The sequence below is a fragment of the Periplaneta americana genome, chromosome 15 (genome assembly GCF_040183065.1).
Source record: "Periplaneta americana isolate PAMFEO1 chromosome 15, P.americana_PAMFEO1_priV1, whole genome shotgun sequence".
Classification (NCBI taxonomy): domain Eukaryota; kingdom Metazoa; phylum Arthropoda; class Insecta; order Blattodea; family Blattidae; genus Periplaneta; species Periplaneta americana.
The window spans coordinates 50,960,742-50,981,605 of record NC_091131.1 but is presented as its reverse complement, the minus strand read 5'-3'; the positions used below and the strand labels follow the sequence as shown (position 1 = coordinate 50,981,605).

Below are 20,864 nucleotides of genomic sequence, written 5' to 3'. Positions count from 1 at the left end.
AACGAGCATGGGAATGAAGAAATTATATTAAAAAATCCTACTGTATATTTCTATGTTAAATGTTCATTCAAATAAATATTAATGTAATAAATAGATTAAATTAGTATGACTTGCAAGGAAACTGTTGATAACCTCATGTCGAAAGTCTGAATTTGTGCCAAATGAAGGTACAAGAATAAGTATACAATCAGTATGTTAGAAAGTAACTTTCATATTAAAAATGAAACTATTCTTTTTTTTTTTTTTTTTTTTTTACAAACAGCATAACTTCAAATGTTATTGAATTCGAATAGTAGGCCTACTGTGATTTCTACAAACAATTGCCATTAAATTTCATCATCATTAAAATCTACTGATGTTAATTTTTTTGGTATTTTTTTTGCAGATGAGTAAGAGTCATATGACGTCAAGCATCTTCACAGAATCACATATTTTCAGAAATTTGAATCTTACTTACTTACTTACAAATGGCTTTTAAGGAACCCGAAGGTTCATTGCCGCCCTCACATAAGCCCGCCAGCGGTCCCTATCCTGTGCAAGATTAATCCAGTTTCTATCATCATACCCCACCTCCCTCAAATCCATTTTAATATTATCCTCCCATCTACGTCTCGGCCTCCCTAAAGGTCTTTTTCCCTCCGGTTTCCCAACTAACACTCTATATGCATTTCTGGATTCGCCCATATGTGCTACATGCCCTGCCCATCTCAAACGTCTGGATTTAATGTTCCTAATTATGTCAGGTGAAGAATACAATGCGTGCAGTTCTGTGTTGTGTAACTTTCTCCATTCTCCTGTAACTTCATCCCGCTTAGCCCCAAATATTTTCCTTAGCACCTTATTCTCAAACACCCTGAACCTATGTTCCTCTCTCAGAGTGAGAGTCCAAGTTTCACAACCATACAGAAGAACCGGTAATATAACTGTTTTATAAATTCTAACTTTCAGATTTTTCGACAGCAGACTATGTATCAAAAATGTCCCTCAACATCATGTTTATGCAGGAAATGATGTAGTTTCATATTACATAAAATGGATCCAAAGACAACTGCTACGAGCTAAACAGATCTTGAAACATTACATACAAGTTATGTCACTATTATTCATGAATATCATTCAATATCATTGTGATTATGGTCGTTATTTCTTGTAATATATAAATGTTTAGAGTCATAAACTAAAAGACAGTACATTTTGTAATGCAGTTTTGGAACGAATTATCACTGTAACATGAGTTTAAAGGAGAGAATTATTGTCGTTCTGATAACATTCCCAATGACTGGAAACAAATTAACAATGATAATTGCAATTCTACTACATATCAACTTTAAGAACCGTACATAAAGGATTTCAAACCAGATTTGATAATCCAAATGAAATAGTTTCGGATATATTCAAGGCTTAGGGCTTAAGTTCAACTGCAAATGGTTAAAGCCACAAGCTGTCAAACTTAATCTCACAACTGTAGCCTTCAGCAGTTAAAGAAACAACTATTCACGTTTACCAAAAAGTAGACTAGGATATGCAAGTGTGATTAAAATAAGAAACTTAATTTTTGTGACACACACACACGCGCACGCGCACGCACACGCACACGCACACGCACACGCACACGCACACGCACACGCACACGCACACACACACACACACACACACACACACACACACACACACAGATATACAGGATTAGTTAAAAGTCCTGCACCACCTAAATAACTTTTGAAGCATACGGTTCAGTGACATAAAACTTGGTATGTGGGGTTAACCATATACTGAGAACTCAATAATGGTATTACCAAGTTTCTTCTACTTCCGGTTTAACCGGAAGTAACTCCAACTCTCTTATTTTAAATGGAACACCCAATATATTTTTTTTCTTTTTGAATAAAACTCATTAAGAGCTTTTCAAAAATTACCCACACTTGATACTTCTGTACAAATTCAGTATTGCTAAGTCATGAAAACAGAAAAGTGTATCGAATATTAAAATAATAAATGCACTACCTAAATAACTTTTGAAGTATAGGGTTCAGTGATATGAAACTTGGTATGTGAGGATAACCATATAGTAAGAACTCAATAATGGTATTACCGAGTTTTTTTACTTCCGGTTTAACCGGAAGTAACTCCAACTCTCTTATTTTAAATGGAACACCCAATATATTTTTTTTTATTTTTGAATAAAGCTCATTAAGAGCTTTTCGAAAAGTACCCACACTTGATACTTCTGTACAAATTCAGTGTTGCTAAATAAAAATGGAAGTGGTGCAAGATATTCCTAAAGCCTAGTTAAATCATTCCTTAACTGATGTCTATGATCGAGTGACACATTATAAAGCAGCTGAGGGCTACCAATTTGAACACATAATTTAGAAGGTTAGCTAGCTTTGTTTTGCTTTTGTTAAGGAAGGAGTATTTTATTATTTTAATACTCGATACACTTTTCTGTTTTCTTGACTTAGCAACACTGAATTTATACAGAAGTATCAAGTGTGGGTACTTTTTGAAAAGCTCTTAATGAGTACTATTCAAAAATAAAAAAATATATTGGGTGTTCCATTTAAAATAAGAGAGTTGGAGTTACTTCCGGTTAAACCGGAAGTAGAAAAAGCTCGGTTATACCATTATTGAGTTCTTAGTACATAGTTATCCTCACATACCAAGTTTCATATCATTAAGGGGAGGTTGTAAGCTGATTTGGATCAAAATTAACAGTTTTTGGTTTTTAGCTGAACTAATAAATGCAATGGTTCCATGCAAATAAACTAGCACTTAATGTTGATAAAACCAGTGCAGTCAAATTTAGTACACACAATAGTGCTCAGGTTTCCTACAGTATTCGATTAAATGGAACTCATCTCAAAGAATCTATAAGCACAAAGTTTCTTGGTTTAGAATTGGATAATCACTTGAACTGGAAAACGCATATAGAATGTATTACTCGTAAATTGAGCTCTGCCTGTTATGCATTAATATCCTTATCTACTATTGGTGATATAAACTTACTTAAAATGTCATACTTTGCATATTTTCACTCTGTAATGCAATATGGATTAATATTCTGGGGTAACTCGTGTGAAGCTAAACACGTTTTTGTTTTACAAAAGAAAGCTATAAGAATAATGGCCGGTGTGCATAAAAGGACCTCATGTAAAAAGATTTTCCGAAACTTAGAAATCTTGACTTTACCTTGTGAATACATTCTTTCCCTAATGATGCTGTATATTAAGAACCAAGATAAATTCAGTACTAATCAAGACATTCATCATTTTAATACAAGACATAAATCAGATCTTCATCTACCCTCTGTTAGTCTAAGCTGTTTTAAAAAAGGAGTTCGCTATTCATGTATAACAGTCTTCAATGCACTGCCTAATTATCTTAAAGATTTGAAGAACAACGAGAAAAGGTTCAGAAAAGAATTAACCAAATTTCTACATACTCATACCTTCTACACAATTGATGAATTGTTTATGCTTGTGAATTGAATTATTCTACTTAAATGACATGTACAATTTTATATAGCTCAACTAAAATATGTTTTTATATTGACTTAATCTGTTTACTATGTATTGTATTTTTTGTTTAGCATAACTGATGAATTGTATGTACTGTAAATTGAATAGTATACTGTATAGGTCAACTGATGAATTATTTAAGCTTATAAATTGAATTAATCTACTTCATATGAATTGTATAGCTTAACGAAAATAAGTTTGTAAATTGAACTAATTTGATTGTATATGTTTGTATAGTTTGGCTGATGAATTGTATATGTTCTTAAAATGATTACTAGTCTGTGTAGCTCTACTGAGGAATTCTATATAGACCTACTGTAAATTGAATGGTAATATGTATAGCTCAACTGATGAATTGTTTATGATTATAAATTGAATTAATCTACTTGATATTAATTGCACAAATTTGTATAGCTTAATGAAAATATGCTACTTTGTATTGTATATATTTGTATAGTTTTGGCCGATGAATTGTATATGCTTTAAATTGAATAGTAATCTATATAGCTCTACTGATAAATTGTTTGTGTTTGTAATTTGAAGTAATTTGCATGATATGTATTATCAATTTCTGTATATCACAACTGGTTGAATTGTTTATGCCTTAAATTTAATTAAATTGTTTTGTATTATAATATAGCTCAACTTATGAATGATCGTTTGCGTTTGTAAATTTAATAATCTGATTGGCTATGTATTGTATACTTTTAGTAGAGCCATCGATGTAGCTCAGTCGGCAGACTCGCTGGGCTGCTGTTCCGGAGCTGCGTTCGGGCTTGGGTTGGATCCCCCTTTGGACTTTGGTTTCTTCGGAGGTTTTCCACAGCCGTGGGACTGAAGCCGGATGGTCTATGGCGAGTCCTTGGCATCAACACCTTTGATTTGATTACCCCCTTTGATTTGATTACCTGGTTGGGTTTTTCCGAGGTTTCCCCCACCGAAAAGGCAAATGCCGGGTAATATTTTGGCGAATCCTCGGACCTCATCTCATCTCACTACATCTCGCCAAAATGTAAAAAAAATTGTACAACATTGTAAAAATTGTAGAAAATTACTAAATTGTAAAACTATAAAAATTTGTAAAAATTGTAATTGTAATATTGTAAAATGTTGACATGTTCCACATCTTAAAGCTTCATTGCTCATGTAAGATCTATGGAATAAAATAAATGAATGAATGAATGAAAAGAAAAAGTCGGTAGGTTAAGGAAGATCACAACTACAGATGTGCAAATTTTCATAGATGTAGATTGAATAGTTTCTGAGATAAGTGTACCTGAAGTTGCTAAATTTAACACGGCGAGGATAGGGCTTACAACCTCCCCTTAAACCATATGCTTCAAAAGTTATTTAGGTGGTGCGTTTATTATTTTAATATTCGATACACTTTTCTGTTTCCTTGACTTAGTAACACTGAATTTGTACAGAAGTATCAAGTGTGGGTAATTTTTGAAAAGCTCTTAATGAGCACTATTCAAAAATAAAATAATATATTGGGTGTTCCATTTAAAATAAGAGAGTTGGAGTTACTTCCGGTTAAACCGGAAGTAGAAAAAACTCGGTAATACCATTATTGAGTTCTTAGTATATGGTTATCCTCACATACCAAGTTTCATGTCACTGAACCGTATGCTTCAAAAGTTATTTAGGTAGTGTGGGACTTTTAACTAACCCTGTATATATAATACATAAGAACTGCCACAGATGGACCTACAAAGATTCAGTATATTAAAAAGAATTGTTTTGTTGCTATTCTTAGTTACAACCAGTAGTTACATTATTCAGTATGATGATTCCAAATAAAGGAGATAATGAAAAGAAAAGAAAACTTGCATTAAGTATCAGGATACAATAATGGTTACCGGTAATTCTTTTTATGGAGTTTCTGAGAATGGATAAACTAATATCTTTGAGTAGAGCAGTAGGCAAGTGATATTGTACAAAAAATGAAAACAAGAACTTAGAAATTGTGGCTCTTGCTCCAATCATAGCCAGATTACTTTTCAGGGAAGGAATGCATGGTTTATAAACATAGTAGGGCATTTGATAAGTAATGGCAAGAATGCTGTAAATCAATGCTCCTAGCGATGATCAATGAAATATTGTACCAAGTAATAGGGCAGAGATTGTTTCATAAATTTGCAATATTGAAAGTCTCGAAGTAGCCATATTTTGTAAATACAGTTGCTGTTTCTGATTTGTAGTAAACAATACAGCCCTAAATGTACGAACAAAAGTGTCTCATAAAAACCCAAGTTGCAAGACAAAACCATGTAACTCAGTGCTTTAGGACATTACAAGAAGCCTGCGGGAGAGAAGTCCTACCATACTGAACTACTGCAAGTTGAGTGGAAGTGAGGCATTCGCTTTCAATCAAGAGTTGACATCCAAAGAGCTTTATATTGATCAGTGAGAGAGATATCCAGAAATGCTGTTGCAGATGGTGTTTGACATCTTCCAAAAATTTGACAATGTATTGTTGACATGACAGGAAACTATATTTGAAGTATGTAATGTCAAAAGTAACCTAAATAAATGTAGTATGGAACAGTAACTATGTTGCCATTATTTTTCAAATGCCCTAGATGGTGAGCAACAACATCAGATGGTGAGCATGTTGTTTACAACAATTAATAGAAATAATACCAAAATGTCTTGTGAACCCTGTATCTGAGAGACTTGTACTATCTGATTTTTCACTGAATATTTACTATCGAGACTAAGAACAGATTACTGCACAAATTTTAAATACCCAGTTATAAGTAGAGTTTGAACTGTGGTCGTTTTACCTATTTTCTTCCCATGCAGTATGTGCATTCATAGGTATTTTGCAGATAAATTTGTTTCAAGCCAAGAGGATACAATATATTTCAATTTTTTAGTGCTTACTTTGATAGTTAGCATTTATTTTCAGAATATGAACCTAGAGAACCTAAACAGAATATTTAAGAGCAAAATTATTTTTATAACTCTTATTACTTTATTATTTATACAATAACTGATTATTTGAAATAAAGAAAATAGACAATATTTATGAGTAAAACTTGTTTGTTATTACTAGTAATTACATTAATGTTATTTTTTATTGTTTATAGTTGCATAGTAATAATAAATTATTTGAAATAAAGAAAGGGGACACCTTTTTCTGGAAGTCAAAGGAAAGGGACGTGCAGTTGCATAGTTTCATCAACACTGAAAAGCTCGAGAGTAAAAAGTGATAACTATGAAAATAGACATTTACAGTTTTCTAGTTGTAAACTGTCTATAAATGACATTATCTTTAATTTATTTGAATAATTATGTGAAAATGTTAACAGATGATAGGAATATGCTGCTTGAAAAATAGACAACTCTCTTGTGTTTGCAGTAAAAAGTGAAAAGTTTGTGGTGTATACATTATTTATACTCAAGGTCTTCAATTATTAAATCTGCTTCCTAATTATGGAACAATAAAACCAAGTCAAAACTGTTTGTTAAGTTACAAACAAGAAGCCTGGAAAAGATGAGTTCCAAAGTGAAAGACTGCTGATGTGTTCATTTTAAGCAGTGGATTGCAGAAGATGTCAATTTCTCTACTGAAGGTTTTCTTTTTTTTACTGACCCTGACCATCAAAGGAGGATAAGTAGAAATTTTTGTTGTAATTTTGCTGTGAATAATTTAGCAAGTTCAATATTAAAATTAATAGATAAATATTTAAAGCGAAAAAAGATGTCATATAGTAACATAAGTTTAGAGAACCGGTGAAATGAATAGTCAAGTACCCGTTATTAGTAATAAAAAAAAAAAGAACACATTTTTTGCTTGTATGTGTTTGTACTATAAAACGGTGGCACACAGTCGAATTATTTACTTTCATTAAACTCTGAATTTAAAATGTTTAGATTAATTGACAATTTCACGTGTAAGTGCCCTTTAACATGTAAAATTATGTAATGTTAAATCCAAATTCTGGTTATAAGTACTGTATCTAAAAAACACTAAATAAAGAGTAGGGTAAATCCTTACCTCCCCCCCCCCCCCCGTACAAAAACACTTGCTTACATACAAATAGCTTTTAAGGAACCTGGAGGTTCATTGTTACCCTCACATAAGCCTGCCATCGGTCTCTATCCTGAGCAAGATTAATCAGTCCCTATCATCATATCCCACCTCCCTCAAATCCATTTTAATATTATTCTCCCATCTATGTCTCGGCCTCCCCAAAGATCTTTTTCCCTCAGGTCTTCCAATTAATACTCTATATACATTTCTGGATTCATACATGCTACATGTCCTGCCCATTTCAAATGTCTGGATTTCCCTCTTAGCCCAATTATTTTCCTAAGCACCTTATTCTCGAACACCCTTAACCTTTGTTTCGCTCTCAAAGTGAGAGTCCAAGTTTCACAATCATACAGAACAACCGGGAATATAATTGTTTTATAAATTCTAACTTTCAGCTTTTTTGAGAGAAGACAATGACAAAAGCTTCTCAACCGAATAATAACAGACATTTCCCCTACATAAATAATACCAGTATTAAAATTAACATATGACTGATAATCTCATAAAATACAATATTCCATGGCATAAAGAATTTAATTTATATTCTGTAGTATTTTTCCAATATTTGGATAATACCTTTTTATGTTTTCAATTCGGCCTTTTCTCCTTTATTCTTATAAGCATGTAATACAATGCACAGATTTTACAATCACATTTCACGCAGTTAATTTTTATGTACTGTAGCTACATTTGTACTGCATATGTTTTCCAATAATGTTATTGAACTAATAAGGGTGAGAACAATTTATTATTTGTCATGACACTTCACCTGGAAAGGGGCTCTCCTTGTCGACCATAAACGTTGCTCCAAAAGCTGGATGGTGAGCCATGGCCTGTAGTAAGATGACTCATCAGTCTACTTGTTGGAAAACCTGGACGTCCACCATCTTCAACATTCAACCTCTGTGTTAAGCTGCGCACCTGCAACAGAGATAAGCAATACATAATTTCACATTAATGAGATATAAAGCCACATTCTAAACATGTGTACAGTCTGTGACAAACTCTAATATTTCTACCTTGATGGCTTCTATGACTGACAAAAGAGATGATTACAACAGATCTACAGTTCATGTCTGAAGATCAGCTGTCAGCATTGGCTGTGCTGATCACAGAAAGAAGTTTGACCGCTTCTATAATCAATTTTAATGAACGAGTGATAGAGGAATTCGTACATCGAAATGAAAGAAGAATGGAATTCATATACAAAGGAATGTGCATAAGTACGATTTTTCTTAGTGTATTTTAGCATGAAAAAAATGATATAGTTCTTGGCTACATGAAACTGTAAGCTGTATTTTGTTAACAGTGTATATTTGTTTTTTGTTACTATATAGTTTAAATATCACAGGAGTCATCTTGTTGTTTTCTAATGCCAGGCGTTTGACAATAAAGTCATTTGACCTCTTGCACTCCAATATTTTTCAAAGATATTATCATGGTCAGCCACTGAAGCACAGATTTTGAGGTAGGAGTCATCTTGTAGTGCAGCATCTCCAATTACTAAAGTAACGAGCTGCCACTAGTCACATGATCGATCACTAAAGGCTTAGTGGTCAGACATAGAGCTTCAGTAAGTCTACTGACATGAGCCTGCCGCATTTAAACACACTTAAATGCCATCGTCCTGGGCCAGGATCGAACCCGCAACCTTGAGCATAGAAGGCCAGCGCTATACCAATTACGCTACGATATGGACATGGATCTCTGATATAGAAAGCCAAATGTTGTAGTTATTCAATGCATGCATAAACATTAATCAAGTGTGAATTCCTTCATAGGCTTCATGGAACTAAAATTCAATACCAACACATGGAACATACATTTAGAGAGAGAGAGAGAGAACTTTCACAACTCACTGTTTAGCTTCCAAATGAGTGGAATGGAAGAACCAAAGTGAGCCCCCTAACATTTATCCCTCCATTACTGATGAACAGACTCTGAATGTATGGGTGAAATAAGTTAAGTTTCACAGTTCACTGTTCTGTACTCACCCTTGAAAGTAAAGTGGAAAAGAGAGATTCTGCTGTCAGAATCTCGAAGCCATCATCGTCATCATCTTCCTCTTCAGCTGAACTCATGCTGTCATTGTGATCCAGAGATGGTCGGGGCCTGGGCCTCGAACTCCTGCAAATGCACAAAGTTTATTCAATTCATGAGCAACTTCATTATAACATATATCTCTTTACATAATCTGTTCAAGAAGCTGGCACGATAATACAAATCTCCTTCAATGTGGCAGAGATTCTGTTGTACTGATAGACAAAATTCGACACTTTCTTGTAGAAAGGTGACAATGAATGTATGGACAATTACGTAATGATCCTAAAGCAAATAGACATCCTGAGGAAACCTGCCCACGTAAGAAAGTCTGTTCTCCGCATGTTCTAATCAGTGGAATAATAAAACAAACATCAGTAGGCCTATGTACAAGAAAAAAAGCAGCCTACATAATATCAATTCTGTTCTCCTTTAACCTATTTGTGGAATTTAGAAAATGAACCCTTATTAGGATAGGGTTGGAATGCTGCCAAAGTAAAAAAATATACAGAAACGAAATTTTAATGCAACATCGAAAGTAGTAGAGAATGTCACATAATTATTATTACATGTAAGGTAGCATGCAAACTAGCATCTTCTCAACCTCGTAACAAGTATAATGCGTACAGTAAACAACTTGGGATAATGCCCAGTAATGTGTACTGTGTTTCACTCCAATTCAATTCATGCATGTTAATGCAAGCAAGTAGACGCTAGTGGAAGAGACAACTTAGACTGTTTCCTTCTGTTTTGAAGACTGTTCTCAATATTGTTGTTCTGAATATATTTGTTGCAGAATGACTTGATTTCTAATTTCTAGTTTTTAATATACTGTATTGTAGCTCACAAGGGAACCATCCCAGGTCATGGAACTTGAATTTAATGAAAATTAATATTTAAGCTAATTTTCGTTCGTTAAAAAACATGGTTTCCTCGTTTACGAAATATGATTTGAAAATCGGTTCTACTTATGCTGCTTTTTGTGCACACTTGGATCCCCATAGTTCCACGACACCGTATCACAGCTTTTGCATTAATGGTCTAGTCTATTTTCTTTTTATCTTAACTCACATTAATAATTTTCTGGTCCTACAGAATTATCTGTTATGGTTATTGCTGGTTAATAACGGAAAAAAATTCGCTCCAGTGCCTGGGATCGAACCCAGCCCCCAGTTCTATGCACTCTACCACGAAGCTAAGCTGAGGCTCAAAGGAGAAAGATTCGATCCGGTACTGTTGATTGAGCCTTGGCATAGCTCAGCAGTAGAGCACCCAGTGTGTAGAACTGGGGGTTTTCAGTTCGATCCCCAGTACCAGAACGAATTTTTCTCCATTATTAACCAGAAATAAGTATCGAAATATGAAGAAGGGGATTCCTTTTTACAATGAAATTACAATAAAACATAACCAGGTACAGGTCAGCTGTTATTAGGTTGCACAAAGACTGTCACCATCTGGCTTTGTTCGTGATATTGCTGGGGAAAAAAAACACACACACCTCCACCCCAACGTAAGAATTTCGAAAGTCAGGGTAATACTCACATCTCACTGAAATGAATGAAAACAAATGTGTCTATGTTCAATAAATTGCTGAACAGAAAGAAATAATTGAAATACTGTTGGGAGAAGTAACAATTCAATCTCGATTCAATTAAAAGAATATAATACAGGTGGTGGTAAAGGTGGTAGCTGCACGAACTTGTAACCAGCAAGAAACACCACTAACATGTGTAAGTCTTAAGCTAGAAATATGTATATATTTACTACGTAATAGGTGTAAGTTCTGATTTCTTATTGTAATTTGTTCTACTGGTATAGTCAGTTTTTCTTGGACACATGTAACAGAATTCACAGAATGTAATAAATAATCGAATCTAATCTAAAATAGTATGACCATATCACCATCAGACTATATCAAAGAAATAGTTCTTTCCTACATAAAAAATGAACATCTGCTATTACATTACCTCAGCCTATGCATATGGTGGAAAGGTCTATCATCGTCAGCCTCATCCTTGCCGAGAGAGTTGTGTCTATGAAGAGTAGCAAACGGACTGTTCAGACTGTTGAAACCTTCGTCCTCACTGGCTCCACTATCACTCAGCAAACCGCTGTAAGTGGAACAATGACGTAAAATTTGACACATGAAAATGCCATAATTTTCAAAATATTTAAAATAAAAATTAATCCTTCTTAGTTATACTGTCAAACGTCTCTACATTGAAACTATGCAAGACATGAAATGAAGCCGTTAATAAATGAATATGTTACAGTAGGTCGAGAGGAGTTAAATCAGGTGAGCATGAGGGTATTTAAATAGTACATTGTTGTCCTATCCATTGACCTGGTGCAGGATTTATTCACTACTATTTACAGGTTTGACTATAAATCCAAAATGATTAAAAGTAGAATTTGTAATTATATTATGCAAGTTTTATAATTTTATATATTGAAGCAAAATTAAATATGTTGTTGTTGTTTTCTAATGCCAGGCGTTTAACAGTAAAGCCATTTGACCTCTTGCACTCCAATATTTTTCAAAGATATTATCATGACCAGCCACTGAAGCACAGATTTTGAGGTGTTCCGAATCCATTTCTTGGCAAAATTAAATATTAAATTTCACAAAAGTAATAAAATTATCCTCCAGAAGTGTAACTGGGCCATTCTTTTTACTTTTAAGAAACAGTTACTATCTTGTGTACTTCAACACACTTCATACACATTTTACTTGCTTTTGTGTACTCTATGTGAATGAGTGATTTTATTTTCAACATTATGGCTCACCACACTATTATGAGAATCTACCTTGATGAGACCATGCCACCCAATTTAACTCCTCTCGATGTTTACTTATGGAGAACTCTAAAGGATGTGGTGTATCATAGAAAACCAGCTACAATGGTAGAGCTAAGTGAAGAAATTTAAATAGCATATGAAACCATTACAATGAACACATTGACCAATGTTGCTTGTCTCTGAATGCTAATGGGATAATAGTTGTTAAACAAGTCCCCCAGCCATTCTTTGATGTATCAATTTAATAATAAAGTTATTATGCAGATATATTGCATGTTGAAGTGTATGCATATTTATGCTCGACCATGCCGAAATGTAGTAGTTATACACCTGGTAGCAGTCCTTTAATGCATGTCATTAAAGTACACCTATTCATTAAAGTTCAGGTTTTCGATTATTCTCGGATATGCAATCGAAAGACAACGAGGGAAACGTCACGGAGGCTGGAAATCCAATACTGTCGCAGAAGGTTATGTTCTCTTACTATAATAATTAGCGTTAATTGTAAATAAAATTCAAATAAATTCAATTTGTCATCTCGTTTTTCAATTCTAAATCAATTTCCAGGTTATATCAAAATTAGTTCATGTTTTTCTCTAGATTGTATCAAGGTCAATGACATTACTGTTCCTCGGAAAAAATCAATACTTTCGCATCTGCGCACATCTCACAATTTACGAGGTATGCACAAGGTCACTTCTGCTCTCCAGTCAGATACGAATAAAATTAATACTTCTGAATAATTTCAAGTTAGAAATATGGTCGAGCACAAAAAGTCGTATGAAACTTGCCTATAATGGTAATTAAGATGCTCGTATGAAAATTATGAAATGAGCGCAAAACATACTCACGTCTTAATTACTATCATTATAGGCTCGTTGCATAATGTACTATTTTGGGCCCCTCTCTATATTAGTAGATTTTCACAACACAGTAATTAAAAGCTATAAAATATGCTGTACGTGATAAATAACTTACGATATGATAGCCAACTTTTAGTTATGGTGGACCTTCACATTTCTGCTTTTCAAACCACCAACACTTTAATATATATATATATATATATATATATATATATATATATATATATATATTTTTTATCCAATGCCACCAGGTTGTCTTTCGACATTTCTGGTCTTCTCTCCTGGCCGTGGCTTAGTTGTAACCCACTTCTGAAGTTGGGGCGCCTGGAAGGTGGAGTTACATTACCCCGATGATGTAATAGGATGATTATGATAATGTGGTGCCAGGAGAGGTCTTAAATCTAAACTTAACCTAAATTCCAGACCATGGACGAACACAGGAATAATCCCCTTTAAGGAAAAATTGTGCTCTAACCGGGAATCGAACCCGGGACCTCATGAACTATAGCCAGAAGCTCTGACCACTAGACCGTGAGGCTGGTCATATATACTTACATACCACCCTTTTGTGTTAATATATTCATTTATCAAGTATTTCCTGTTTAATTCCCATCATTCTGTTCTAACTACATTACTATCTATCCTCTTCTATTCTCTCTCATACCTACATTTTCTCCCTTCTATTACCCACATTCCTATTAAATATTGTATATTTCGTTCATTATTTCCATTATTTTTATTCTCGATTCTCAAATCCACCTTTTCTCTCTCGTCCTCATTATTCTTCTTCCTCTGGCTATCTTCTCAATCTCTCATTTTCTTTTCCAACTGGTTATTTAACTGCTGTAGCTCTTCGATTCTTTTGTTGTTATTCTCATGTTTGTCTTTAAATTTGTCATTATTTGACTGAAATCCTGTACCTGTAGTTTTATTTCCTGGTTAATTTTTATGAACTAATTTAATTTCTTCTTTAATTACGTTTCTCATCTCTTTGCTCTTCACACATATTGGCCCCGGTATCAATTCAATTCCTACCATTATTAATATCATCACTATGACTGTTCCAATTGCCCATTTTAATTCTCTCTTCTCACCACTCCCTCGTCTTCTCTCTTCTTTAATTCATCTTATGCTGAAGCGTCCAATTCTTGATCTATACACATATAAATCCACACCCATTTTACTCTCGTCTACTGCTGCTCCTATTGCTCCGATGACCCTGTATTACTTTAGCTCAGAGCTTGCTCCCTCTATGCTGATTACTGCCATTCGGAGCATGTGTCTGTACTTCTATTCATCTTGGCTTTTAGTTGCTGACTGCCATAAATAACGTATACAAATCAAAGCTGTGGATAGAAAGAGAAGACGATTATTAAGATTACATACCTCATCCTTCTGGGCTTGCCAAAGTGTCCAGATGAGCGATGGTGCTGCCGTGATGCTTCAGTTGAAGCCTCTGGCACTGAGGGTTCTAAACTTCCAGCTCTGGGTGTCACATAACCTCCACCCTCCACTGCAATTGGAATGATGTACTCCCGTGGAGATTTTCGTATTGGTTCTGGACCCGACGCTGATATGGTGCTGTCTGTGTCAGAATCCTGTGTACTTTGTCTTGACAAACTGCTTGATCTGAAGAGAAGAAATAAAAAATTTACATACATAAGTCGATATGAATTATTTCTAGTCCAAAAAATAGCTGATTACACGACACTGGCATGCTTGCCAATAGTTATCAGATCTGTGACAACATTAGAGTAACAAATAGATTTGAGCCACTCAATTTTTTTTAGTATTCCAGAAAACTGAAACCATAACTTTGCCTGCAGATAGTTGTATTTTGAATTTGAGGAGAGATGGTAGATCTTGATCCTTCCATTGCATATTTTGAAGTTTTGGTCTCCTAATAATAGCAATATATCCACATTTCATCGACAATTACAAACCTGTCAATGAAATTCTGTGTGTTTCATCAGTATATTGATATAAACACCAACTAATCACAACTCGAGATCGCTTCTGAGTTCAAGTCAACATTTGCAGTCTCTATCTTGTTTAATTTTTTCGAGATTAATTCCTTGGTTAAAATATGTTGTTGTTGTTGTTGTTTTCTAATGCCAGGCGTTTGACAATAAAGTCATTTGACCTCTTGCACTCCAATATTTTTCAAAGATATTATCATGACCAGCCAATGAAGCACAGATTTTGAGGTGTTCCGAATCCATTTCTTGGTTTGAGTTGTTGTTTCTTGGTTTGTCTGGTAAGATAACGCTGGTTCTTCTGTAATTTGTCCGATATGAATTCGTTTGTCTTGCATCACGAGATCATGGGTTTTATTAAGATTTTCTTGAATGATCGCAGTAACTTTTGCATCACATGATTTTCTGCCACATTCAGACCACCACTGTTCAACTATGCCATATGATAATGATAATGGTTTTCTAATCCATTATTTTAAAGGTAAGTTTTAGACGGAAAAAGTTCAAAAAATATTTATTGTATTACGTCATATGATGCTACATATTCACCCAAATTCTCAAATAAACCAAATGTATTTCAGTTGTACTCATGTCCTTTTTCTGCACGTATACTTTATCACAGTTCTTTGCCCTGCACATCTAATTTCATAACTATTGCCTCATTATATTACAGTCTCTCTTGTTGTGACATCAGAAAGAGGTGGAGAGTCACAACTCGACACACTTTATGATTAATTAATATAAGAGTCATATTTGCAGGATTTAACCTTTCCACTCCAATGAGTCTATTTGGAATCACTAACATTTTTGTAATCTTTGACTCATATGATTTGCCTGATAATTCCATTTGATATCATCAGAAGTAGGTTCGTTCTTTACCAACATAGTGCAGCACCTGCCAGTTCCTTGGCCAGCTATTATTAGGAAGAGGATTGTTTTGTTTTTTTTTTCTTTGTTTATTCATGGTATTAAGTCAAAATACATTATAGATGCAAATAAAAAAATAGTTTCACCTATAAAAAATAATTCAGGTCAGAATGGGTTAAACAATACTATCTGCTTTGGAAATGTGTCAGGGCAGAGAAAAATAGATCAATGAGCCATTATAAGCTGCAGAGAAGAGTGGACGACAAGGATGTAGAAAGAGGAAAAAAAGGAGATGACAGAGAATAATAAGACAGGAAGAAAAGGAAAACAAAAGGCAGAACTTCTTCCTACGAACCTCCAGTCAACTTTTATATTCCCTATTCAGCAAGCTACAGCAATAATGGAGTTGATACAAGAAGTTTATATTGCTCTGTAATTAGGCAAACAATGTTTTTTTAGTTTAACTTTACCTTAATAGCAAGATAATTGGTACACTAAAATAAGGTATGTTGAAGTGTTTCTTTCTCTTTGATACATAAGAAGAATTAGAATAAAATGTTGAAGTAATATGACAGGAGAAATGAACAATTGTGACAAGTAAAAGTCCATTTTTTTCAAGTTAACCATTTTAAAAGAACATTTTTACTGCAAGTACTAATTGTATCTGACACGGAATGCAATCTTATTTATTTATACATACCGTTGTGACATTGATCTCTGCTGTTGCAAAGGTGGCACAGGTGGCTTGGCTGGAAGAGGAGCAGACACAATGCTGCTCTCTGCTGGCTCCCTTTCCACTCGTATTGGGATGATATGTTCTCGAGGTTTATTTTTGCTGTTTGGAGTGCCCTCAGGTTCCAGTGAGGCTGACCTGAGCACCAAATACATTTTAAATCAGGCCTTTGAAGAGTGTTTAATTTTTGTATATAAAATTTAACAATGTACATTTCTAATCAAATAAAATATGCAAGACACTTTTCAAAAAACAAAACAATTACATAAAAAAATTTGAAATACATATTGTGAACGGTGGTATCAGAACTATGCACAGAATTAATTAATTTAGAAACTTTATTGAAACAGTAGAAACAAAAAATGAACAAAGTATTTCACAATGCATACCTGCACATGTAGGAATAATGGAGAATAAGTATACAAATCAGTTAGGTAAAATAAATATCATAATGACACACATTTCTCATGATTTACACATTTCGCAAAAATTTAGTTGTTTTATTATGTAGCAAATTATATTACTGTTCATAGTTTATTTTCGTGAATTATCATGCAAAGGCCACAAATATAGCATTCTAAGAAGAAAATGTACGTACAAAGATTATAATGTATCTACAGTGTGGAAAACTAATTATAAATATCTACTTAAACCATAGAGTGAATAAATGAAGTCAAAAGTTTACTTTGCATTGTTGTTGTTTAGTCAACTGTCTAAAGACAGGTCTGAACCTCACAGGTAATACCAAGAAGGCACCACTTATGAAGCAACTAGGCCAGGAGATAATGGGGTAGGGTGGCCAGTTTCTTTCCCCCTCCATTGTATACATCACCAACTAGCTACATATTACACTAGTCAGACTTCAGATGCATACAATTGTTCTTCCTCTGACACATATTGTCAAGCGAGATGTACTGCCTGATAATAGATATACATATCAGCCAGAACTCAATCAGAGAATGACTTTGCATTATAAACGTCTATTACCAGTTATATAAACCACTAAAAGGACAAAATTAGACTTCTACCCTGGTGGTGGTGGTGGTGGTGGTGGTGGTGGTGGTGGTTATGGCAGAGGCAACAGTGATGGTGACAGTGATGGTGATGATAATAACAAACATCTGTGCTCAAATTAATCTTCAAAGTCTTTTAGATTGATGATTAGGCTACTTATCTTGCAAAATTACAAGAGGAAGTTCTATGTGTGTTTCAAGATGATTTGACCAGTGAAAACATTCAAACATTAAATTGTAAATGGGATGGCGCTCAGTTATTTATTTAATTCTGAAATTCAGTAGCTTGCCGTCCTATAAAGAGAATTTTCTTCTCGTAATTTATTTCCTTTGTATATATTTTTTATTGTTATCTCTGACACATTATAATGCAATGATGTTCGTCTTATTGCCTCTTTTAACGGACATGAGAGAGCATTATTTCTTGCTTCTTAATAAAATTCAAAACATACATATACGAATACATTACATAATGTTATTCACTTCGGCGGGCCACACTGTACATGATGTGTATCTGTGGAGAGTCATGTCGTGTACTAGGGTGAATGTACAGTATTTGTAAGTGTTCGTGTAATTGTAGTGTATGGAATGAGTGATGATGATGAAGATGAGGAAGGGAGAAGGGGAAAGGGGAAACCCGATGCCGGCACATAGCCTAATCCTATTGAATAACACCAAGGGGGGCACAAGGTTTAACATCCCTGTCCAACAGACGAATCACTATCAACAGTGACATATGCCTTCTCTTCATATGAGCTGCAGAGAGATTTGGGAGTTATGCACAGCCATATCTTCTACCTCGGAACTAGGAAATGATGTAAGTTAACAGAAAGATCTCAAACAATAACCTAAGAGTCAAACTAAATATTGAAGGAGTTATGTATAAATTAACACATTACAGAGATAACTGTGAATCATATTGGCAGAATGCATGATGGAAGATATCCTAAATTAATATTAGATTATCAACCCACAGAAAAACGCAGTGATGGAAGACCTAGGAAAAGATGGAAAGAAAATGTGACCAGAACAGACTAAAGGTCTAAACGTTGAAAGAATGGTGGTGGTGGTGGTGGTGGTTACGGCAGAGGCGACAGTGATGGTGATGATGATGATGATTATGATTACTTTTGCTTGGGTGATTTATCCAAAATTTCACTGCTATCAAATTAAAAATATTAAGTTCCATCTACTTGTTTCTGATTTATAACAACACTTGTCTAGTTTATGTACAGATGTCATGTCAGAAAATACTTTTTCGAATGTCAAGGACTCTAAAAAAGAGTATTACAATACTTTGTTTATACTTCATGTAATGAAAACTATGTAGTATGAAAATTATAATTAATGCTATATCTTTTAAAATTATTTATTTATTTACTCTTGGGGAGTTAAAGCCATCAGGCCTTCTCTTCCACACCACCAGAAATGATTATTACTTATAGTAATTAGCAACTGTGAAGAATTCAACTCTAGTACATGGAATATATTATATATTTCTGTAATTTTCCCAGGAAATGAATTTTCCTACAGAAGTATATATGAGAAAAATTAATTAGTGACGGAAATATCATAATTGAAAATTTTTTCTTATATTTTTTTAAAGAATTAGAAGGATAGACACTGATAGGTATTACTGGAGTGTGTCTGGTGAGAACGATTATAATGTCTACCTAAACGACAATGATGGCTGCACATTTGTAGCTGCTGCAACAGGAAATGCAACTTCTGAGCGTTGTGTTTGCAACCTGGAAGGTGTGGTGCTTCCAACCATATGTTCCACTTCTGTTCTGTACTCCCCAGGTGCTCCACTCTCTGGCAGTCTTGAAGGTGGTGGAGAAGCCGGAGGATAGCCTGTCAAATCATAACTCATATATCAAGTGGGCATATATATGTATTCTGTAGTATTACAAGTCATGTACAATCTGAATGCTGTTTCCAGATTAAATTATGTCGTCAATTTTATACTTCAGTCAATTCATTTCTGGAGTGTGACTGTTTCTGAAGACAAACTGACACTTTTATCATTTCAGGCAACATCTTTCAAATAAAATTTCTCAACATCAAATCTTCATTTTGAGTTTTGCACATACAGGTGACGATAATGCAGTAATACACTGTATTTGTCTCATCTGAGGCAGAGTGACTTTGAGATTTCACTGCAAGCTGTATACTCACGTAACAAAAATTGTTCAATGAGTTGCACATACACTGCAAGATTTCTCCATTACGAGAAAACAGCAAAATACACATACTTAACTATGACAGACACAGTCACAAGTCCAAACACTCTTACTTGTAATCCTAAAACACAATATTTCCTCAACTTCTTATTATTTTCTGTTGACTTGGCATTAGCCTGCAATATCCCCTTAACTGATTAATTTATATGAATAATTTGAATAATTTCGAGGGAAAAATTGTTCCGGAGCCGGGTATCGAACCCGGGACCTTTGGTTTAACGTACCAATGCTCTACCACTGAGCTACTCGGGAACTCTAACCGACACCGATTCAATTTTTCCCTCTATATCCACAGACCTCAAAGTGGGCTGACAACTTGTCAAGCAACCAACTTCGAGTGCACACTAACTCCATGTGACTTAAATTGTGGCTTTCTGTTAACGAACAGTGACGTGTATTATGCAAATCAAGATTTCAGGTATGACTCCCTGTAAAGTTGATTTGAATAATTTCGAGGGAAAAATTGTTCCGACACCGATTCAATTTTTCCCTCTATATCCACAGACCTCAAAGTGGGCTGACAACTTGTCAAGCAACCAACTTCGAGTGCACACTAACTCCGTGTGACTTAAATTGTGGCTTTCTGTTAACGAACAGTGACGTGTATTATGCAAATCAACTTTACAGGGAGTCATACCTGAAATCTTGATTTGCATAATACACGTCACTGTTCGTTAACAGAAAGCCACAATTTAAGTCACACGGAGTTAGTGTGCACTCGAAGTTGGTTGCTTGACAAGTTGTCAGCCCACTTTGAGGTCTGTGGA

At 34.5% G+C, this 20,864-nt stretch overlaps 1 protein-coding gene across 2 annotated transcripts in view; it reads right to left on the bottom strand.

Annotated features, from left to right (window-relative positions):
- The window catches only part of Nuak (Nuak family kinase 1), a 103,872-nt gene that overhangs the window by 26,301 nt on the left and 56,707 nt on the right, over window positions 1–20,864 (bottom strand). For both annotated transcript variants that reach the window (XM_069847199.1, XM_069847198.1), the window contains exons 14-19: window positions 19,528–19,708; window positions 16,809–16,979; window positions 14,652–14,894; window positions 11,571–11,714; window positions 9,558–9,690; window positions 8,333–8,484 (exon numbers count right to left, since the gene is read on the bottom strand). In XM_069847199.1, the coding sequence (XP_069703300.1) occupies window positions 8,333–8,484; window positions 9,558–9,690; window positions 11,571–11,714; window positions 14,652–14,894; window positions 16,809–16,979; window positions 19,528–19,708 (1,024 nt within the window). The remainder of the gene's footprint in view (window positions 1–8,332; window positions 8,485–9,557; window positions 9,691–11,570; window positions 11,715–14,651; window positions 14,895–16,808; window positions 16,980–19,527; window positions 19,709–20,864) is intronic.